This window comes from Jaculus jaculus, chromosome 8, assembly GCF_020740685.1.
Source record: "Jaculus jaculus isolate mJacJac1 chromosome 8, mJacJac1.mat.Y.cur, whole genome shotgun sequence".
Lineage (NCBI taxonomy): Eukaryota > Metazoa > Chordata > Mammalia > Rodentia > Dipodidae > Jaculus > Jaculus jaculus.
Window position 1 is genome coordinate 139,527,479 of NC_059109.1, and position 22,466 is coordinate 139,549,944.

General features: G+C 49.2%; 1 protein-coding gene across 1 annotated transcript in view; it reads left to right on the plus strand.

Annotated features, from left to right (window-relative positions):
- The window catches only part of Cdh4 (cadherin 4), a 512,468-nt gene that overhangs the window by 339,244 nt on the left and 150,758 nt on the right, over positions 1 to 22,466 (plus strand). The window contains exon 3 of the mRNA XM_045156945.1: positions 2,568 to 2,794. Within this exon, the coding sequence (XP_045012880.1) occupies positions 2,568 to 2,794 (227 nt within the window). The remainder of the gene's footprint in view (positions 1 to 2,567; positions 2,795 to 22,466) is intronic.

Consider the following 22,466-nt stretch of genomic DNA (forward strand, 5'->3'; position numbering starts at 1 on the left):
CCACCCGGCCAACACTGCGTCTGCTCTTGCTGTCATGTGTGCCCATGAGTACGTATTTTATCAATAGATGAATGACTGCCCACGTTAGCTCTCATGTCCAAGGCCACATGCATCACAGGACACAGAGTGTCCTTTCAAAGGAGCAGACTGTCATGGGTCCTAAGAGATGTAGTGGACAAGAGGTCCAGCCAGGTAGGTGTCTTACTCATTCATTCTTTCAGCAACAGGAACCGGCTCTGGGCGTGGGCGTGGCTGGGAGGCCAGACCGGTGGTGGAGACTAACACTGGCAGCGCGTGCAGGGCCGGCACACGTGATCGTGGCGGGCCAGCGGCATCCTCGCCTCTCCCCTGGCCTAGGGCCACTAGCCTGGGATTGCCAGTGACCTCTGCTTTGTGTCACAGCCATGGCTTCCAAGGGTGGAGCAAAGGATGCTCTGTGTATGGGCAAGCAACTGGATTGTAATCTCCCAGAATTCATTGTCTCTGTCCAGTTTGTTCAGTGGAAGTGATCAGCAAACCAGAAAACCCCATGCACAAGATGGAGACCAGAGGGGCACCTCACCCTCAGTCCACCCTGATCATGTGCCCGGCCCTAGGGCCACAAGAAGCAGGATGCCTCCAGCTGGGATCTGTGGAAGCAGGAGTTGGGAGGAACCTTGACATAACTGAACCAGTCAATATCTGACTCAGACCAGCAAGATGTAACTTCCAGAACCCCACCAAGGTCTCAGAAGCCCCTGCCACAGCCCTCCTGTACTCCACGTGAGCTGTTCCAGTTCAGCTGTGGAAAACAGCAGCTTCTGGAACCTCCTTTGAGGTCCTCGAGGGCCTCTTCCGTGGAGGACACAGCCATCACGGGGCCCTCAGCTCCGGGAGACAGTGATTCCCACTGCTCCCTTCACTAGCAGCTCAGGTGTGACCTCTCCTCAAGGCAGCAAGGCTGGAGATGTCAGCAGAGCCTCCTGCCTGGCTTTTAAACACCGCAACAGAGGCATTGAATCCCGAAGAAACGCAGCCCCTGCTGTCCACCTCCATTAGTTTTATTAGAAATCTGCCTTTAAAGAACAAAGGGTTTGTTTATCTGTTTTATGCTAATTGCTAATCTCTCAGCAATTATTTCACTGTCATTTTGTCTTTGTCACTGACAGTTGGGTGCCAGCAGTGACTGGCCACTTGCTCTATGGCTGATTTTAATATTTTTACCAGTGGGGTGAGCAATAATCTAAAAAGTTAGCAATTTTCTTCTCATTTGAACAAAAAAAAGTATTTACTATGTCCTTCAAGGAGGAAGGGAATAATAGCCCCTGGGTGCCACAGCCCAACAGGCACTTGTCCATCAGAGAAACCTCTGTCCCCACCGCTTTGAGGTCCCTATACTAACCACCCTCACCAGACAAGGTGGGAAACGTCTGTTTCCATCACATTTCAAAACCCTTTCACACTGAGCCCACCGTGGGAGGAGCCAGCACTGGGGAGGGTTGAGGAGTGAAGGACTGGGAGGGAGCCCACACATTATTTATTACATCAAGGCAGGCAACAATAAAAGGTGATCACGTGGGAAAACACTTTATCAAGCCTAACAGCGAGTCGCTCTCTTTTAGTTTCTAGAATAAATAGTAATTAAATCATGTGTGCCGTGACAGTGAAATTGCTTAAAAAACCAATCCTCCCACCATAATTGCTTAGATACCCACATTTTTATAAATACTAGGTAAGTTTATCCATCGCTTTTATCAGCAGAATGTGACACTGGCTGGTGGTGCTTCTTAATTTACCATGGTATTCGGTGACAGTCGCAAAAGCAAATGTATAAAAAATGCGCTCATGTGGCCCAGATGAATAAGCAGCCTGAGACGTCTTTTCTGCAGCAGAGCTAGGATGGCCATGGTGGTGAGCTACTGGGAGGGGCTGGTGATTTGAGTGCCTAATTAATGTTTTGGAAGCAAAGCGATGTGTGGTACCCAGTGGTATCAACAACTCGGTCAAGTCTGTGGCAAACAGAGAAAGCGTGTACCTGGCCAAGCCGGCTGACCGGCTGTCCTTCTTCTGCCTCAGCAGGACACCTGTGGCTTGCAGGAACAGGTCTCTCTCAGTAACGCAGAGGGCCAGGACCTCAGCCAGCTGAGTGACTTCTGTTCCCAGAACATCCCTTCCACTGGAGAACACCCCCACAGAGCCGTGTTCTCTGTTACTTTCCCCGCACTGAACTGTCTTGGATAGGCTGTACCCGCAGGCAGAGGTTGGCATGCAGGAAGAGAGGGACCCGCAGGAACCTTTCCAGGTGGGGGTACTGGCAGGCTCCACCTGAACACAGTTTGGCAGAAAGGGCAGGCACGCTTCCCGGCAGAGAGCACTGGGCTGCGGAGGGCGGGGGGATGCACATCCATCACAGACTCAGAAGAATTTCCTGGGAGCAGAGTTGAGATGCTCGCCCCCCTTGGGAAGGGGGACCTCACTGAGATCCTGACAGTCTCCATGCACCTTGGAGACTCAGACGCTGTGTGACCTGCTGCTACCCACCTTCCACCTGCCAGCTACCCTGACCGTCTTCTCCTCTCCTCTTACAGTCAAGTTCAGCAGCTGTTTGGGGAACAAGCAGATGCAGTATGAGACCAACAGTGTGGATTTCAAAGTTGGGACAGATGGGACAGTCTTTGCCACCCGACAACTTCAAATCCCTTCGGAGCAAGTGGCTTTCACTGTGACTGCGCGGGAACGCCAGACAGCCAAGAGATGGGACGCTGTGGTGCGACTGCTGGTGGCCCAGACCTCACCCCCGCACTCTGGACACGAGGTGAGAGGGACAGCATGGGCAGGAAGGAGGGGCACGGACAGAGCTTCCACCTCTGCTCCCCAAGGATAAGGGTTGGCACTCTGTGGCCATGCCCATCCAAAGGCATGGTGTTCGACACCCCTGGGGTTTTCCCTGTCCTGAGGCAGGATCACACTCATAGACAGGCCACCTGCTTGGGTACACAGGGCCCAAGTTCTGTCTACCAGACCTCAACACCTTCTTGATAATCTTTGGTAAACTTTGAATGAGGCCCTTATACGCCCACTTTGAATTGGATACCACAAACTATAGAATGCACTACCACAAGGTTGTGCCCACCAGACCCAGTGGTCTCTCAAAGCCTGGGGGGATGGTAAGAAAGGAAACCAAGCACATGGCTGACAGAGTTGGCCAGAGAAACCAGAGTCAAGACTAATTCAGAGAGAGAATGAGAGAGTGGGGGGGAGAAAGAGGAGATGGAGAGAGGGAGAGGAGAGGTGTGAAAAAGATGAGGAAAGAAAAAAATTAAAGAGAAGAGATGAGATGAGGGAGAGAGAGATGGGGGAGGGAGATAAGGAGGCAGAGAAATGGAGAAAGAGATGAAGAAAGGGAGAGCCGTGAGGAGAGAGAAGTAAGCGGATAGCAAGATAGAAAGGTTAGGAGAGAGATAAAAAGAGGAAGATGGAGATAAAAACAAGTAGAGGAAAATGAAAACAAGAAAAAGAGGGGGCAGAGGGACAGAGGAGAGAGAGGAAATGAGTTGTGAAAACGGGGAGGGAGAGCAGATGTGACATGTCTGTACATGCCCCAGCCACCTTATACTCCAGCTCAACAGGCTCTTGGTCCTCCTCATCCTCAGATTACTCAGTCCTGTATGTCCCATATCAAACCAAGTGAAAGAAACCAAGCCAGGGCGGTTTTCCCTTGGCAGCTCAAGGCATTGAAGCTGGCGACTAACAGAGTTTGTTGCCTGGGGAGCCTGTGTCCCTGAGGGCCATAAGGTGTAATCACCACAAGTGTATTGGTACCAGTGGGGGCCCTCACCTCTGCCCTCCCCAACCGCCCCCCCCCATGGGCAATGAAGTCCGTGCCAGGCAGGCGCCCTCATTCACAACTTCCTGTGCTGCTGTTACAAGCCACAGTCTGGGAAGAAATAGCTGGGCCAGGGTTCCCTGCTCACTGGGGTTTTGTGGGCCAAGCTGCAGTGGATTGCAGAGCACACTCGGTACTCAGAGCAGAGGGCAGGCTCCCTGCAGCCCGACACAGGTCCCGGATGAAAAGCCCCAGCTGGGAACAGAGCTCCACCTTCTGCTGGGCACATTGATGAAGCGAGTTCTGAAGTGATAACTGGCATTAGCAGCTCACAGCATGGATATCCCCACCCCACAGCAGGTTACCCTCGCCCCACAGCAGGCTGGCCTGGAAAATGCCCAGCCAGCAGAGCAAGGGACTCCGAACTCACACCCCAGGATCAGTTACTTTCTCATTGCTGGGACAAGATACCCAACCGGAAGCAACGTATGAAAAGAAAAGAGTCTAATTTGGCTGTCACATTCTTTTTTTATAAAAAAAATTTTTTGACATACGTATTTTTTAAATATGTTTTAAACTTATTTTTATTTATTTGAGAAAGAGAGAGAATGAAAGAGTGAGAGAGAGGGAGAGAGAGGATGGGTGCACCAGGACCTCCAGCCACTGCAAACAAGCTCCAGACGCGTGCATCTCTTGTGCATCTGGCTTACGTGGGTCCTGGGGAAACGAACTGTGGTCCTTTGGCTTTGCAGGCAAGCACCTTAACCACTAAGCCATCTCTCCAGCCCCTTGGCTGTCCCTTTCAAGGGGAAATTTCATCATGGTGAGGAAGGCCTGGCAGGCCAGGGCAGAAAGCTGGCATCACATCTCACCAGAGTCAGGAAGCAAAGAGCAAGCAGAGTGGGGAACCCAGCTAGACTCCCCCAAGGCCCGCCTCCAGTGACCCATCACCTCCAGCAAGGCTCCATCTCCTGAAGGTTACATAGCCTGCCAAAATATCCCCACCAGCTCTTTATTAAGTATTTGCACACATAAGCCTGTGTGGGACATTTCACATTTAAACCACCACAACCCCGTCTCCTCTCCATTCCTGACATAGGACTTACTCAGGTGCCAGGCAGTCTCTTCAGCCAGCAGGACTAGTCCGGTGGGCTTTATGCCTCTCTTGATGCTGCTGGCTCTGTCCGGACTCTGTAGAGCTCCACTCAGGCCCCACCCTAGTGACCTCGGCTCAGCCAGTCCCCACGGTGGCTGACCTGGGAGCAGAGGGTGACGTTGTCTTCACATGCCAGGCAGTGACACTGAGCTGGGCCATCCCAGCTCCCTCGTTGGAAGGAAGAATAGTGCTGAGAAGGAATGAGAAGTGGCTTTCTAGGTTCAGCTGAGCCTGGCAAAGTAAAGGAGCCACACACACCCCCAGGGTGTAGATTCAAGAGACGCTCTGCAGCTTGCTGGCCGGGATGTGGGGACCATTTACACAGTGTCTGGACTGATTGCCCTGGAGTGTGGAATAGGGATGCCCCCTGCACCCTGCCCTGGGGCTGTTGAGAATATCCTGGGAGGTTTTATGAGTTAAGTAAATCAAAGGAGTAGCTCTCTTTTTAAAAAAAAAAATATTTTTATTTATTTAATAGAGAAAGAAGGAATGAGAGAGAGTGCTGATGGACGCGCCAGGGCCTCCAGCCACTGAAAACGAATTCCAGATGCATGCGCTCCCTTATGCATCTGGCTAATGTGGGTCCTAGGGAATTGAACCTGGGTTCTTAGGCTTTGCAGGCAAATGCCTTAACTGCTAAGCCATCCCTCCAGCCCATCTCTTTTTTTTGCATGTGTATATATGTATATATGTGAGTCATGTTCATGCACATGTGGAGGCCAGAGGTCAATACTGGGTATCTTCCACAACCACTCTCCACTTTATTTACTGAGATGGAATCCCTCACTTGAACCTAGAGCTCACTGACTCTGTTAGTCTAGCTAGCCAGCTTTCCCAGAGATTCTATCTCCACCTCCCAAGAGACAGGATTAGAAGTGGCCCTCATGCCCGCCCGGAATTGTAAGATAAAAATACTTAACATAAGGTTTGTAGAGATGGCTTGGTGATTAAGGCACTTGCCTGCAAAGCTTAAGGCCTGGGGTTGGATTCCCCAGTATCCACATAAAGCCAGATGCTTAAGGTAGCGCCTGCATCTGGAGTTTGTTTGCAGTGGCTGGAGGCCCTGGTGTGTCCATTTTCTTTATCTATGTATCTATCTATCTGCCTCTTTCTGTGTGTCAAATAATAGATAAAATATTTTTTAAATAGTTAACATCAGAAAATTGCTGTCATAAGCATATATATATATATATATATATATATATATATATATATATATGCAAGTCCAAAGATCACAAAAGGAAAACAAAATAGATGGGCTAATATATTTCTTTTTGAATAAGGTGGTATATATAAATTATTATTAAAATGAAGATATGTTAACGTGTAAATAAAAGAAAACATGTTGACAGATTAAGTAAAAATCCTGCAAATGTCATTTGCTAAATATACACCTTAGCATGTAAGAACAGAGCAGGTTGAAGATAAGACAGCAACAGATTCCATGTAAATTGCAAGCAGAAGAGAGCTAGAGACACTAGGGACATCAGACAATAGAACTGGGGAAGAGTGGTGGGAAGGGACACTTCACAATAACAAAGAAAAACCATCAGCCACCAAGAAGACATCAACCCCACATTTGTGTGCACTTACATGACTTCAAGACTGGGTACCAAAATTGGTAGAAATGAAAAGAGAAATAAACAATAAGGCTGGAGCTGGCGAAAATGGCTTAGCGGTTAAGGTGTTTGCCTGCAAAGCATAAGGACCCCAGTTTGATTCCCCAAGACCCATGTAAGCCAGATGCACAAGGGGGCACATGTGTCTGGAGTTTGTATGCAGTAGCTAAAGGGCCTGGCATGCCCATTCTCTCTTTCTCTCTGTCTCTTTCTCTATCATAAATAAATAAAAAAATTTTAAAGGAAGAAGATATTTTAAAAAGTAAGTCTGTGTTCATCATGAGTTCTAGAAGTGCCTGTCCGTTAGTAAGGGAACAAGCAGACAATATACCAGCAAGGAACTGGAAGGTGAGGTCGACGCAGTCAGTAAGTCGAGCTGGTGAAGACACATTTATAACTCAGAACCCAACCATTGCCAGGCACAGCTGATGTTTCATGACCCAGACTATTTTCAAATTTTTAACCCAAAAGTCTCACCATACTTTAAAGACTTAGAGTCAAAACAGGATTTGTCTTTGGTCTCAGAGAAAGTAATCTTGAAATCAGTAGCAACAAAGACACCTGGGAACTCCCACATATCTGAAAGTTAAGGAACAGCCTCCTTAGCCCTGGGGCAGAAAAGAAATCAAGAGGGAGTTAGAGAATATGAACTGAGCAAGTCAGCTGGAGGGATGCTCCCAGGTGGAACCACCAAGCCTAGCGTGTGCGTGAGAAGGCAAGAAAGGGAGACGTGCGACGAGGCACTCACCTCGAGAAACTACCAGGGGAGCAGAAAAGGGGTCCAAATACAGCAGAAAGAAAGAAAAGGTAAAAGCAAGAGAATGCAAGGAATTACAAAGTAGCAGAATCTGTGACAAAAGGTGCTTGTTAGCATGACTAAGCCAATCTCCTCAAACAGGAACTGCAAATAACCCACATCAGGATTAAAAGGACATCACGGCCAATCACATGACTATTAGAAATGTGACATGAGGGTAGTATGTATCATTTATGCTGCCAGCTTTAAAAACACATGTGACACACCTTCCAAGACTCAGGGTCTATTGCAGAAGAGGTGCTGGAAAGAATGTAAGAGCCAAAGGAAGGGTAGGACTCCTTACCATGTGCTCCCCCAGACACAAAATGGCGTGGATATCTGTGCCTGACACTACCTACAAAGGACCATCCTAATAGGAGGAAAAGCTCATGACATCAAAATAAAAGAGAGACTGATTGAGAAGGGGAGGGGATATGGTGGAGAATGGAGTTTCAAAGGTAAAAGTGGGGGGAGGGGTATTACCATGGGATATTTTTTATAATCATGGAAGTTGTTAAAAAAATTGAAAAGAAAAAAATACATGTGACGGGGCCTGGGGAGAGGGATCACTGGACAAAGCATTTGTCAGGCAAGCTTGAGTGCCCACGTTAGAAGCCCAGAACCCATGGAAAGCTGGACGCTGTGGTCATCATTAGTGACCCAGCCATGTATACCGGCAAGAAGGGAAGCAGAGACAGAACTCCCTAGAAGCTCCAGGCCCAGCTACCTGGTGACAGCAATGCTCAGTGACATCAGACCCCACCTCAAAGCGAGGGGAAGGTGAGGAGCAACATTTGGAAGTTGTCCTCTGACGTCCACACAGGCACCATGGCATTCGTGTGCCTGCTCACTCGCTCACTCTGTCTGTCTCTCTCTCTCTCACACACACACACACAAACACACACAGAGACACGAGTAATAGTCTACAAATATTCAATTTACCCAAACATGAAAAGAAAATCTGTACTGTCTGATTATACTTGCCTTTAGCCAAAAGGCCAAGGAGCAATGAGCAATTTCATTGTTATAAATAGAACTGAAATCCTTTTCAAAGAATCACACCTCTCACCCCACTAGTAAGCTCCCCATGAGCTATCAGGAGAAATCAAAATTAACCCTACAGACTTTCCAGCATTAACAGAGAAGATCATCCCTCTAAAACCTGACAGAGACAATAACTCAAGACAGTGAGAAAATGGCCCAAATAAGTAAGAATCATACTGGTAAAACAATGTGAGTTTTGTCCAAAGATTACCAGAAACTTGTCCACACTGGAAAAACAATCTCCAAAACTAGAAAAGCTATACCTAAACCCAAAAACTTCCAAAATGCAATACAGAAAGAATAATTAGAGGCCAGTCATTAACAATGAATCTAGCTATGTTTGCATAGGTTGATAAATATGGCCAACTTGAATTTATTCCAAAACTATAATCTATGTAGTTCAACACAGAATAGAAATTTTAAAAAAAAAAAAAAATCTAATGGGCTGGAGGGATGGCTTAGCAGTTGAGGCGGTTGCCTGCAAAGCCAAAGGACCCTGATTTGATTCCCCAGGGCCCACGTTAGCCAGATGCACAAGGGGGCACACGTGTCTGGAGTTTGTTTGCAGTGGCTGGAGGCCTTGGTGTGCCCATTCTCTCTATCTCTCTGTCTCTCTCTCCCCCACCCCCGCCCTTCTCTGTCAAATAAGTAAATAAAAATATTTTTTAAAATCTTATGATACAATCCCCTGTGTACCAATTGTTAAAAGTGAACATTTATCCTAAATGAGAATATTAGGAAAAGAAGTGTGCTTACATCATCTCTGAAAAGTATCTACAAAAACCTACATCAGCCATCCAATTTGCTGCTGAACTATTCAAAGTTGTGTCCTTAACACCCCAAATCAGATAAGAAGACTACTACCTCATCACTGAGGGACCAAGCCAAGGCAACAAGACAAGAAAGAGAAATTAGACTAAAGAAAATCCAGAGGTATCTCAGAGGTTAAGGCACTTGCCTGCAAAACCTAGCAACCTCGGTTTGATTCCCTAGTACCTATGTAAAACCAGATGCATGTAGTGGCGCATGCATCTGGAGTTCATTTGCAACAGCTGGAGGCCCTGGCATGCCCATTCTTTCTGTCTGTCTCTCTTCTCCCTTTCTCTCTCTACTTACAAATAAATAAATAAGAAGAAAACCAACAGTATTGAAATGTAGGATATGTCTAGCAAGGTATCAGATATAGAATGGCTTCTTCCAGCTTTCTGTCAGCTGGTCTACATGGAGAAGGTTAAAAAAATAATAATAAGGGCTGGAGAGATGGCTTAGCGGTTAAGCGCTTGCCTGTGAAGCCTAAGGACCCCGGTTCGAGGCTCGGTTCCCCAGGTCCCATGTTAGCCAGATGCACAAGGGGGCGCACGCGTCTGGAGTTCGTTTGCAATGGCTGGAAGCCCTGGCGCGCCCATTCTCTCTCTCTCCCTATATCTGTCTTTCTCTCTGTGTCTGTCGCTCTCAAATAAATAAATTAAAAAAATTAAAAATAATAATAATAATAATAATAAATAAAATAAATAAAAAAGGAATAAATCTAACAAAAATGTATGCAACCCTTACACATTATTTACTGAGACAAACTTGTGGCACACACATCTGGAGTTCATTTGCAGTGGCTAAGGACACGGCACACCAATTCTTTCTCTCTCTCTTTCTCTCTCTCTTATAAATAAAAGAAATTTTAGTATGGCACTAAAGAAAAAGTTTGCTACCCTACTTAACAATGGAGGAAGGAATGTCTTTTTAGTGCAATATGCTGGACTAAGTGGGCATCCTGGCATCCTTAAGAGCGACCTGAAGTGAGCCCCAGTGCCCACACTAATCAAGTCCATTTGGGTTGGAAATCTGCACAAACCGATGTGTGTGAAAGGGAAGCAGGGAGCGAGTCTGTGTCCTTGGAAGCTAACCCTGCCATACATTACATGTGAGGTGGAGTTGATAGAAACCAGGACTTGTGCTCATCCTCCATGCACCAAGCCCTGGATTCCATACCTAGAAACACACACACACACACACACACACACACACACACACACACACACACACCACATGTCTAAGAAAGTGAGAAGTGGAGGGACATTAGCAACACTGAGTGACAGGCGCTCCACCCAAAGACGTGGAGAACCTCAGGCTGTGAGTAGAAATGAGCAAGAGCCTTGAACAGGAAGTTCACAAAAGAGGAGAGCCTGGTGGTGAACAGGCATAGGATGTGGCCGGCCTTGGCAGGACCAGCCTCCAGAGTGGCAAGATTGGAAAGAGAGTGTGGGGCGGTGGGATTGTGGACATAGCCTCAGCAGGGGCATCTAGTCCAAGCACTGCTGACCGCTGCAGGGGTCTCAGTCACGCCTGACCGTAGTTCCACCTGGGGCTGGCTGAAGACTCCGTGGAGAGCAGACACTGAGAACAGCCTTACTCGTGATAACCCAAAGCCGCACCCCACAGGCCCTCACCATTACAAGGGCTACGTGAATTTGGGCACATCCACCCACTGGACTAGTGTATATGGCAGTGAAAATGGGCAAACTCCATTGGAAGCAGTAAGCTGAGGGGCTCACACATGGGTGGTGGGCAAAGAAAGCAGGCTTGGGGCAGGAAAAGAAGCATGCCGCATGGTCACGTGCACTGCGATCCCAACTGTGGCAACACTGACCCACAGTGCTCAAGCTGGGACCAGCCAGGAGACAGCTGCTCAGCTAGGAGCACACAGAGGGTAGGATAATCCAATCAGCTGCCCACTTACATTCTACTCGTGTCTCCTTTTGGTGTGTGTCCACGTGTCACAAGGAGGCCGGAGGACAACTCTAGGTGTTAGTCCTCACCTTTCACCTTGTTTGGGGCAGGGTCTGGCATCGTCCTCTGTTTGCACAACAAGCTTCCGGGGGATTCTCGTCGCACTGTCGGCATGCTGGGATGACACATGCTGGCACTCCAGCATCTGCCTTACACGACATCCGTTGAGCCTTCTCCCCAGCTCTCAAAGTGTTTCTAAAAACATAAATACTGAGAGCCTTATGGCTGGGTTTAGGGAAGGCGGGTCCAGATGGGATGCACTGTGAACAAGAGTTCTGTTGTCAAAAGTTCTAGAGAAGAGAATGACTCCCTGCAAAGAAGACTGAGTCCGCACAGTGTTCAGTCCCAGGGAAGCCCTTACTGAAAGGGGCCTTGAAGCAAATCCCTCAAGGACTGTGGCCCAGAGACCCCCCTAATTTCTCAGTTCTGTTCATTTCATTTCTCTTCTGTCGAGGCTTCTGCACGTGTCACCTCCCCACCCATTATTTTAGTGACTCTCCGCAGAGCTGGGAAAAGCTGACAGCTTTACAGTTAGATGAACCATACAAATTTGGCAACCTCTCTCCCTCCCTTCTCCTAGCAGCTATTAGAGGCGGTCTTTCTGTGGGTGATACGCACAGGGCTAGAATCTGGGAGAACTTTCTTTTGTGCAGTCTTGCAGGAAAGCTGATAGCAATTCAATTAGAAAATGCAAATGAGGTCACACATTTCCCAGTGGAGCACTGAGATGCCCCCGAGAAATGCAAGCGGCATCCGGCCTCACAGTAAATACCGAAGATGAAGTGCCCTCTGTGTTGTCATCTGCCCGGCTGGTGCAGCGCTAGAATGCAGCAATGGCACCTATGGGTGTCATTTGCAAGACAGAGACTCTGCTTATGAAACTAATATTGGGTCTTAGAGCACGTCAGCATTTACGAAGAATAAATTCAGCCAGACAACATTCCTTGCTCCTCCTTCAGGCTTCAGCCATATGGGCTTATCTGTGCCCCAAAAATGTTTATGTGAAAGTCCCAGCCTCCAGGACCACTTGTGGAGACAGCTTTGCAATGTAGTTAATCAGGGTATCCCAGATCAAAGGTGGTAAGTGTCCCTAAGGAAGAGAGAGAGAGTGCCTATGAGAGTAATGTAAGGTTGCCATCTCCACACTCCCACATTGCCAGAGGCCGTCAGCAAGCCCGGGGCCAGGAAGACCTGGGCAGACCCCTCCAGCAGCCTTACCACCCAAATCAGGATCTTGGACTTTGACCTCTGAGACTGGAAGAGAAGAAATCAAATCTCTGGTGGTTTAATATTACACCTCTAACTATGATACAGCCCATGAACACTATTGCAAGGGACAGGGTGATCCATCACCTCATACCCAGGGCCTATGCCCATATCCCCGCTCTATCACCCCACCTTCTAGTCTATCATCCACCTAGTTTTGTGGCCCATCACCCCTCCTCTTCCCCTTCACCCTCCCCTTGCCATGGTCATTGGCCTCTGTCTTATATCTTCCACTGGGACTCTGGCATCGTCTGGGAGGACAGTAGAGAGGAGAGGACTTACGAAGAGTTGCTTTCTGCCACTCACAAAGGCTGGCCACTGTGTGTGGAAAAAGGCCTGTGATCCCTGTAAGTTCCACCCTGTGTGACTTCAAAAACCTGGTGTCCACTGCCTAAGCCTGGACACATAAGGGTTCAGGGACTCTGCATAAAAGAGGCCATAGGGCTTGCAACATCATGCCATTATCACACAGCTTCCCACATGGGATATGTGTGCAAGCCAAGATACGTGGTCTGCTTGGAGAAGCATCTAGAAGGCTATTAGGTAGGATCCAGTTCATGAAGTTTTGTACCACAGAAAATAGTGAAAGATAGTCCCCAAGGACACTGATGAATATGAATTCCAGAATAAGGAAACCACAGTGGTGCCGTGGCAAGCTGTAGGCTCCCTGTCACTGTTCCTCATGTTTTTTTGAAGACACTGGCTGGTTTAATGAGGGTGGTGACCTCCATGGTCTTGCGAGCTCAGAGTTCAGACTTCCCTGTGACTTCGTAGCTCTGCGAGTCTGGACTATTACCCTGGGACTGGGACATGGGTGTGGTGACTGACTGGCACTTGTTTCTCCACACTGATTTCCAACACATGTTGCTGAGTGGCCTCCTGGGAAGGAGCTGTCCCCTCTCCAGAGCTGAATCCAGGTGGGACATACCTATGACCACCAGGGCCCACATGGCAGGAGTGAGGAGCTGTTGGTACCCAAAGCCTCACATGACCTGTGGTGTTAGCTTGTGTTGTGTGAAGGCAGGGCAGGTGGACTTCATGGCACATCCTCACCACCTCCCGTCGCTGCAGTTTCCAGGTGGCCCTCCAGCCCCAGTGCTGGCCACGTCTTTCTAGTTGTGTGGCCTGTGCTACCCCTGTTTGGCATGGACCACCGACCTGCAAAGTTCAAGCTCAGTGACATTCTCAGCCTTGAACAGTGTCTAGCAGCCCTTTCTTTTGTAGATACTCAAGTGACCAGAGGTACCATGGCTTGCCAGGGCCACATAGGCTGCAGGGCTAACCAGACCCCAGGAGCCCAGAGTTAGACTGCAAGCCTCACAACTGCGGTGCATCCTTCTTCCACCTGTCAATCATGCCATCTGTCATCATGGCCAATGCCAGCACCACTGTAGGTACTGGGGAGGGGGGAAAGCCATGCTGAGAGAGTCAGGCCACATGAGACGGCTCTACCCCTTGTCCACCACGTGAGGTGGAAAGTGAGGGTGATGACGCTCATGAAGTCAATCTGAGAAAGCATTTGTTCCACCAAAGTGATGTTCCCTGAACCTCAGTTGACCTCCCCCACTCTGTAGCTGGGAGAGCCAGCCGAGAGCCTGCCTGCTGCCCCACACGTCCTGATCGCCACGAGCTGCACAAGGGTGCAAGTCTACCTAGGGGCACCCACGTTGCAGTCAGGTCTGCATTGCTGGAAGAAATCACCCATCCAAGAGCAGCGTTGGGGAGGGGGAAGGGTTTACTTTGGCTCACAGACTTGAGAGGAAGCTCCACGATGGCAGGGGAAAGCGATGGCAAGAGCAGAGGGTAGGCATCTCCCCTGACCAACGTCAGGTAGACAACAGAAATAGGATAGTGTGCCAAACACTGGCAAGGGGACATTGGCTATCATACCCATAAGCCTGCCCCCAACGATATACCACCTCCAAGAGGCATTAATTCCCAAATCTCCATCAGCTGGGAACCTAGCATTCAGAATACCTAAGTTTATGGGGGGACACCTGAATCAAACCACCACATCCCCACCCACACATCAAAAAAAAAAAAGGCAGAAACACAGTGAAGGGTTAAGCAGTGCAACTCAGTGACATAGTCTGAGCTCTTGCATCAGGTCCTTGGTCCTTAGACTGAGCCAGCTCCCACTGTCTGCACTGTCATGGGCACGAGGGAATTGCAAGGTGCTTCAGTCAATTTTCTGACATACTGCACATAACTCATATGGAAGGTTTGAGCCCAGACTTTGCTCCCAAATAGATGGTAAGGAAGACAGTCACCTTACTTTGTTTGGGAACCTTGCTTTGTGTGTTTCTATGGAAATTTCAGCATGTCTCCATTTTGCAAGAAGTCAGAAATGGTGTTGTGCTCCTGCGGCATGGACAGAACTCATCTCCCAGAGTCACTGGTGTGAGGAAGGGTCCTGGTGCTTCTTCAGAGCAAATTCATGCAAGGATGTGTGCAGAATGGCTCACATGTTGTTGTTTTTGGGAGGGGGGTTTTCTGTTGTTTTATTTTGTTGTTAAATATCATTTTCTTCTACCCATCCTTAGCTACCATGGAAACCAGATAGGAGGCTGCAGACAGAACCCTGGCTAAATATTTTTAATGTGTGTGCTTTCAGGCAAGTAAAATGGACCTCTTTCAAAGGTGTATTGAAAAGTAAGAGGTACAAGAATGAACTATTTGTATAGATGTCAGTACTCCTCTTTAAACAAAAAGAAGAAGAAATCCAATTATCTGCAGTTAAAATCAGTCCCAGGTTTGACACTGGGGAGCAAGAGCCCACATTATTTCACCTATTGAAGTATGTTTAACCCAGAACTCTAGGAAGCCAAGAAAACTGGAAGACACAAGGCAGAGAGATAGAAAAGATCTGTAAATAGCATGGATATTTGAGGATGACTTCTCATCTCCCCCTTATTCCAACATAAGGCATGCTTGCTCAAAATGCAGCAATGGCCTGTCTTTTCTGGATGTTTCATTGTGACTGCAGATCTGTACTCAATCAACAACCTTATAACATAGACCCCCAAGACATGGGCTCTTTATATGGCTGAAGTTGACTCCATATTTACTCAAACATCACAGCCCCCCTCCAAGCCATCAGACAGGATGTCTGTAACTATGAGCATCAGGCTGCCTCAAGACCCATGGGCATCCAGGAGCCAAAGACCTTACAGCTGCAAAGGCTGCTTTGGGGGAGAGGAAAGAAGTGTCAGGTGGGTGGGTGGGTGGTTGATGTCTGATGGGCGTTGTGAGAGGCAGGGGCAGGATTAAGACAGAGCCTCAGAGATCCTAGAACTTTCCATACTGAAGCACAGGCAGCCTGTACTCACAGCCAAACCACTTCCCACCCCACATGAAACTGGGATGTGTGTAAAAGAAAATCCTTGTGACACCTCACTTCTCTACATCTGCAACAAGAAGGTCCATGTCAGGAGACTGAACTCAGAAAACAGACCTGGCTCTTGCAGCCAGCCAGAGTCCACGTGTCTCTGTCCAGGGTTTTGCCAGAGGATAGGAGTTTGTTGTTCATGGACAGCCACCGTTTAATAAATGCCACATGACCATGCTGTGGAGGCCCCCAGCACACCCTCTACCCCTGAGCCATGGACCTGTGGCATGGCCTCTATCCCTGAGCCATGGAAGGAAAACAGAATCAGCAGTTAGGTCCTCATACGTGAACCCACAGCATCTCAACACAGAAAGAAAATTCTCTGATCACCAAAGCCATCAGGACCCCCTTTTTCCCACCTCATCGTACTTCTGCTCTTCAGTGTCTCTACCTCTGTCTTTCTTTAATTCTTATTTTCTTCTTGTTGGTACTAGAGATGGGACCCAGGGCTTTGTGAATGCTGAGTAAGTGCTTTGTCCCTGAGCTGCATCCTCAGCTCACTTGTACTGCAAGACAGTCTCAGTACTCACTCAGGCTCTCTTGAAACAGCATCTTTAGCCCAAACAGGTCTTGAACTTAGAATCTCCCTGCCTCGGCTGATCTAGGCTAACAACCTGCACCTTAACCCTCACAGGAAAGAGGTCTCAGCTCCCAGCCTGAGCAGAGCATCTAGGAGCTTGTTCAGGGAAGAAAATGGAAGCCCAACTTTGGGGTCATCAAAAATATATGCTTCTTTTCTTTCTGACTGGATTTCTCCCAGGTACCATGCCCTGCTTGGGAGAGCAGAGAGCAAGAAAACCAGGGTACAAAGAGCCACATTTCTTCATTGCCTTCCCTGCTCCCAATCCCCCACACACACATGCACACACACCACCTCTGCCACCACCATCTCCTTTCCACTGTGTCCAGCAAACAGCTCCTTCTGTTTATGTAAATCAAAACTGCAGGCTTGAGTCCTTAGAAGCAATGTGTCAGCATTATGAGTTCACAGGGCTGCAGTGCTCCTCAGAGAAATGAGATCTCACAGGGGATTTTCTTGGAGTTTCGTTCTGGAGTAGTGGAACCCAAGGATTGCATCTCACCATGTGAGGCAGGAACCTGTGAGGCCCTGACTCAGAACACGTAGTGTCCCGGTACCCTGCCATGTGTCTCATGGGCACTGACTTAAAAGTTCCTGTAAGCTGCCTTTATTGAATTAGGTAGACTCAGACCCTGCCCTTGTCTCAAATTTGGGAGGAATTTTAGGTGCTAAGGCGATGTCCATCGGAGTTGCCCAGGCTCTGATGAGAGTGGGGACATCATAGTTATTATTTACAACCCTTCCTCCAACATCAAGGTCACCCAGCCTTCTTAGGTAATGTCTGGGACTCTTGGAGCAAGCTCTCATTTTCATAGCTCTAAGGGGCAGTGCCCCCTCTGGGGAACAGTGGGACGCTCAGAGCCCCTCAGGAGTTTTCAGAAGCATTCTGGTGCCCATGTCTATAACCATGCCCAGGTAGCTCAGGGCTGGCTCCTTGGTCTCTCTGGAGTATTGGGGTATATTTCTTTCTCACCTGGACCCATCTATTCACCAGCTCTTGGTTCTGAACGTCCGCATACCTCCAAAGGCACGTATGGTGGTTGTCACAGCCAGCACTGGAGCGTGAGAGCCTGGCCCAGTGTGTACTAATGTGATGTCCTACATGGGTGCTCAAGGATGGGGCCTAGAGTCACCTGTGTGGAATTACCGCATTAGCTTGGCCTCTGGTGCACTTGTGAGGAATTATCTTGACGGGGTTAATTGAGCCGGATTCTCCTGCCTTAACTCTAGGCAGCACCATTGCATGGGCCGGGGCCCTGCACTGGGTAAAAGGACGGAGCGCGCTGAGAATTCGGCCCTCATCACTCTGCTTCCTCAGTGCAGAGCAGCTGCCTCCAGCTCCTGCCAGCACGTCTTCCCTGCCATGATGGACTGAACCCTGGAACTGTGAGGCAAAGTAAACTCTTCCTTCCTCGATCTGATTCATATCAGGTATTTTGTCCCAGCAACAAGAGAGTAACTATTACGCCAGGGAGTGTGTCCCTCACACAAAGCCCAGACCCAATGCAGGGAGCCCATGGGCATGGTCTAAAGGCCAGGAGTAGGACTCCTCCATCTGCATTGCCATCACAAAGAAGTTTGTAAATATTAATCATAGCCCACCTGTAAACAAATTTCCAGCCACAACAAACCAAAATGGCAGGGACAGACACCCCACCCTGCAACACACACCTGAACCAGAGAATTTCTGTCCCAGGCCAACCTGCTCACGTACACTCCCCCACATGGGCTCGCCTGAGTGCTTTGGACACTACAACACCGACTTCAAAGCTGCCCTCCAGCTTCACTCCTTGTATGACTTTCCCGTTGCTGTGACAGGATACCTGAGAAGAAGCAGCTTAAGGAAGAGAAGGCTTGTTTGAGCTTCTAGTTCAATGTCACAGTCCGTCCTGGTGGGTGCAAGCCTGGCAGCAGGGGCTCCAGGCAGCTGGTCACACTCCGTCCACTGAGAGATGAATGCTGGGGCTCAGCGGGCTCCCTCCTGTTTATTCAGACCAGGACCCCAGCCTATGGAATGGCGCCGCCCACACTTAGGGTAGGAATTCACACCTCAGCTTAGTCTAGAAGCTCATCACAGGTCTCAGACTTCGTGCCCAGTGCCCAGAGGCCTCTCTCCTAGGTGGATCTAATCCCTGTCAAGTTGACAACCAAGATTAGCTAGCACACCCCTCCTGAGGGTGTGAAAGGATGAGGAATAGTGACTTTCTGCCTCGAGATGGGAGCAAGTCACCCCTCCTGAGGGTGTGAAAGGATGAGGAATAGTGACTTTCTGCTTAGAGATGGGAGCAAGTCACTGTATTCTTCCTCCGGTACTCCCTCTCTTCTCTCTGCTGCTGCTTTTTTAAAGATGATCATTTAGAACATGCCGCAGGTCAGTTTTGCATTATTAACCTCCCACTTGTGAATGTCACCTTCAGAGAAAGGGCCAGCTTCCTACTGGTGCAGAGTGGCCCTGAAGACCTCACTTGAAACCACGGTCAATTACACTTGCCATCCTTATAGGAGGGAGGGGTCCTGGGCAGGGCAGAGCCTCGGGGAGATTAGAGACAATAGTTCGGTGAGAGATCTGCCCTTGGTGGGGAGGGAGCAACCAGGCTGGTGCTGTTCCCCCTGAGTCAGGATCATGTCCAGATGCCAAGAACAGAGGATGAGGTGGGGTGGGGTGGGGTGGTCTAAGATGCACAAGCCTTTGCAAATAAGAGCTGATTAAGAGTCAAGCAAGCTGGGCCTGGCTGTGACCCCAACAACTTGGGAGGTGGAAACAGGGAGTCAAGGCCAGAGCTACCCGAGACCCACATACAGAGGGCCCGTCACACACGTGTGGATGTGTTCTGTAATACGAATGGCAGAGGACACGTGCACATCTTGATCACACGGTCAGCATATCTCGGCAACGCAGAGTGGAGAGTCGGCACTTGTCCTGCGCTGGGATGGCCGCACCGGAGGGAGAAGCCGGAGCACCGTTTCTAGTGAGCAGACTTCCACATCCATACTTGCTGTGTATGTGCTATGTTCCGGAAGGTTCCAGGTCCTAGAATGTTTGAGAGAATACACGTGTGGCACCCAGCTAGCTGCTAATTGCCATCAGAGGCTTTCTTTCTTTCAGAGAAGTTGGGTGCGGCTTCCAGGCAGAAGCCTGCGCAGGTCTGGCATTGATTTTCACCAGATTTTGTTATTACATTTGTCTCACAGCTTTAAAATAGTAGCAAATGTGTGCAATTTATTTAAACAACACCAGGGAAATTAACGCTGGGCAAGAGCTTCCTAAACAAATGAAGATGAAGTGTGTTTTTAAGTGGCTGGTTGCAGTAAGAGCTGTGGAGTTCCCAGTGCACATCTAGGACCCTGGTGGCTGTTGTTGGAGAGGCACCCTAGGGTGAGACAGCCTGGCGGGGCTCTTGGCACTGGGGGCATTGAGGACAAGTGAGCTGTGGTTGGAATCCCCTCCAGGGATTCACACTTGCCAGGGCAGCTCCCACCACCATCCTGGTCAGATCTCACCATTTAAGTCTGGCGGTATCCGCAGAAATGCTCTGGATAAGAAAAAACCATCTGCCAAGGCTTTCGTCATGGCTGCTAGGAGGCTAAGGCTGAAGGGTCACAAATCCAAAGTCATTTTGTTTTACAGAGTGATTCGAGGCCTCCCTGCCTTAAAATGAAAAGTGTAAAAAACAAGGGGGGGTTGCCTAGGGATGTAGTTCAATGACAGAGCACTTGCCTAGCATGCACAAGGCCCTAGGTTCAATCCCCAGTTCTAGGAAAAATAACCCTTCTCCAGAGGGAAGTACCTGGGGGCAGTTGAGTCTGATGACCTGTGGCTCAGGAGCCCCTGCGTGCAGAGCGGCCGTCACCAAGGTACACCGAGCTGGTCACCTGATGACTCAACATGCATGTGCAGAATAGCCATCACCAAGGTGCACCGAGCTGGTCACCTGATGACTCAACATAAGTGTGCAGAGCAGCCGTCACCAAGGTGCACCGAGCTGGTCACCTGATGACTCAGCAGATACATACGTTGAGCAAGGCTGCCACTCCATAGCCACGAAAGCCCCAAGAAGGCTTGGCCTATGGCGGGGTGCTCTGGCTTTAACTCCCAGCAGCATTAGTTCAAACTCTGCCTCTGCCTAAGTACTTGTGTGACCTTCAGGAGGTACCTGGGGCGGGGGAGGGGAGGGGAGGATGACTCAGTGGACAAGGCACTTGTTGCACAAGTATGAAGACCTCAGGTCAGACGACCAGCACCCATGCAAAACGGCGTGTGTGGGGACGCACCACTGCGATCCCAGTGCTGGGGAGCTAGAGACAGGAAGAGGGACCCCGAGAGCGTACTGGCTGGCTGCTCTAACCTAACTGACTAGACAGGGTTCAGTGCAAGACCCTGTCTCAAAGGGTACAGCAGAGAAGGGCTGAGCAAGACCTCTGACGTTAACCTTTGGTCTCACCCACCTGTACACACAAATGTGTACATGTGCATGCACACCACACATACATGTGTATGCAAAAATATATGTGCGTGTATATGAGTATATATACATATACAAAGGGGTACCTGGCCTCTCTGAGCTCCCTTCTCCTGGGTAGAGGAAGATGATGACACTTCTGCCGAAAGCTGAAACGGGAAAGGGGCAGTTCTAGAGAGAGTCTGCATGGGGCAGCATTGGCCGGGAGCCTTGGGGCATGGTGTGGTCCCGTTATTGCTTGTGCATACGAGTGCTTCGCAGGCGGAGTGACGCAGTCTTCCTCTTCCCTCACTCCAAGGCCCTGAGGGGAGTTAGAATAGAGCCCCGCAGGTCCTGTGGCAGGCCCAAGGTCCTTAGCACCCAGGGCCCTCATTAGATGCTGAACCCTACGCGGCATGAGGCGTGTATCTGCCTGGCAGCCATGGAGAGCAGCTGCCGCTGCCTTGCACAGAAGAAGGCGTAGGACGGCCCTAAAGCAGCTACCTGGCCATCACCCAGGAGCCCATATTTACCTCCACAAGCCACCTGCCGCCCCTAGAAGACTGGTGGAGTTAGCTACATGTCAAGTTTTCACAGAAATCCAGGCATTGTCATGGATGGCACCTCCTATAGCTCCTTCTGATCAGGATGGAAGACCGTGGACATTGGTATATAGGTCCATATACATAAATATACATACATACATATATATATATATATATATATATATATATATATATATATACACACACACACACACACACATTTGTGGTGTGTGTGTATATGTGTCTGTGTGTGTGTGTCATTCAGACATGAACACAGGAGAGCCTGGTCTGTGAGTAGATACTGAGAGGAAGGCATCCTGGGGATTCTTTTTGCATGACTGGTTCAGATGGACTATTCTGTGGATGTGGTGTGAATCCGTGGACATGGTGTGAAGTACATGTATTCAAGGGAGGGCAGGTGAGCACTTTTCACATTGAACCAGTAGTTGTCTGCATGTTAGACCTGTGTCTATACAGTCTTTCAGCCAAAGGCAAGGAGAAGTTTCTGGATGTGGTACACATGTCTATAATCCCCTTGCCTGAGTAGCTGAAGCAGGGAGGTTGACAAAAGTTCAAGGCCAGCCCAGTCTACATAGTAAGTTCCAGGTCAATCAGGGCTACAAAATGAGACCCTTCCTCCAGAAAACAGTGGTAAGTTCAGTCCATGTGGGGCAGCACTGAGGTCATCCTCACCCTGACCGGGCCAGTATCTGGAGCTCAGCGGAGGGTGACCACACCACGCTGGATAGGTAACCTGTGGTCAGACACTCCTTGCCCACATGGTCCCCTCTGCTTTGGTCTGTCCTAGCCCAGGGTGCATCTCAGTGGAGTCCCTGAGACTCACAGGAAGGTGGACATCAGCCACATGATGGTGCTGAGTGTACCCATTGGAGCACACAGGGACAAGGGCCTTGGGGACAGTGTCACTGGCATGCAGTGGCTCTTAGAGCTGTAAGGCGTCAGATGCATTCCAACATTCAGAAAATACTAGAAAGAAAAGGAACAAAGCAAAATAAGTAACAAAACACTGGAAACCAGAGACGC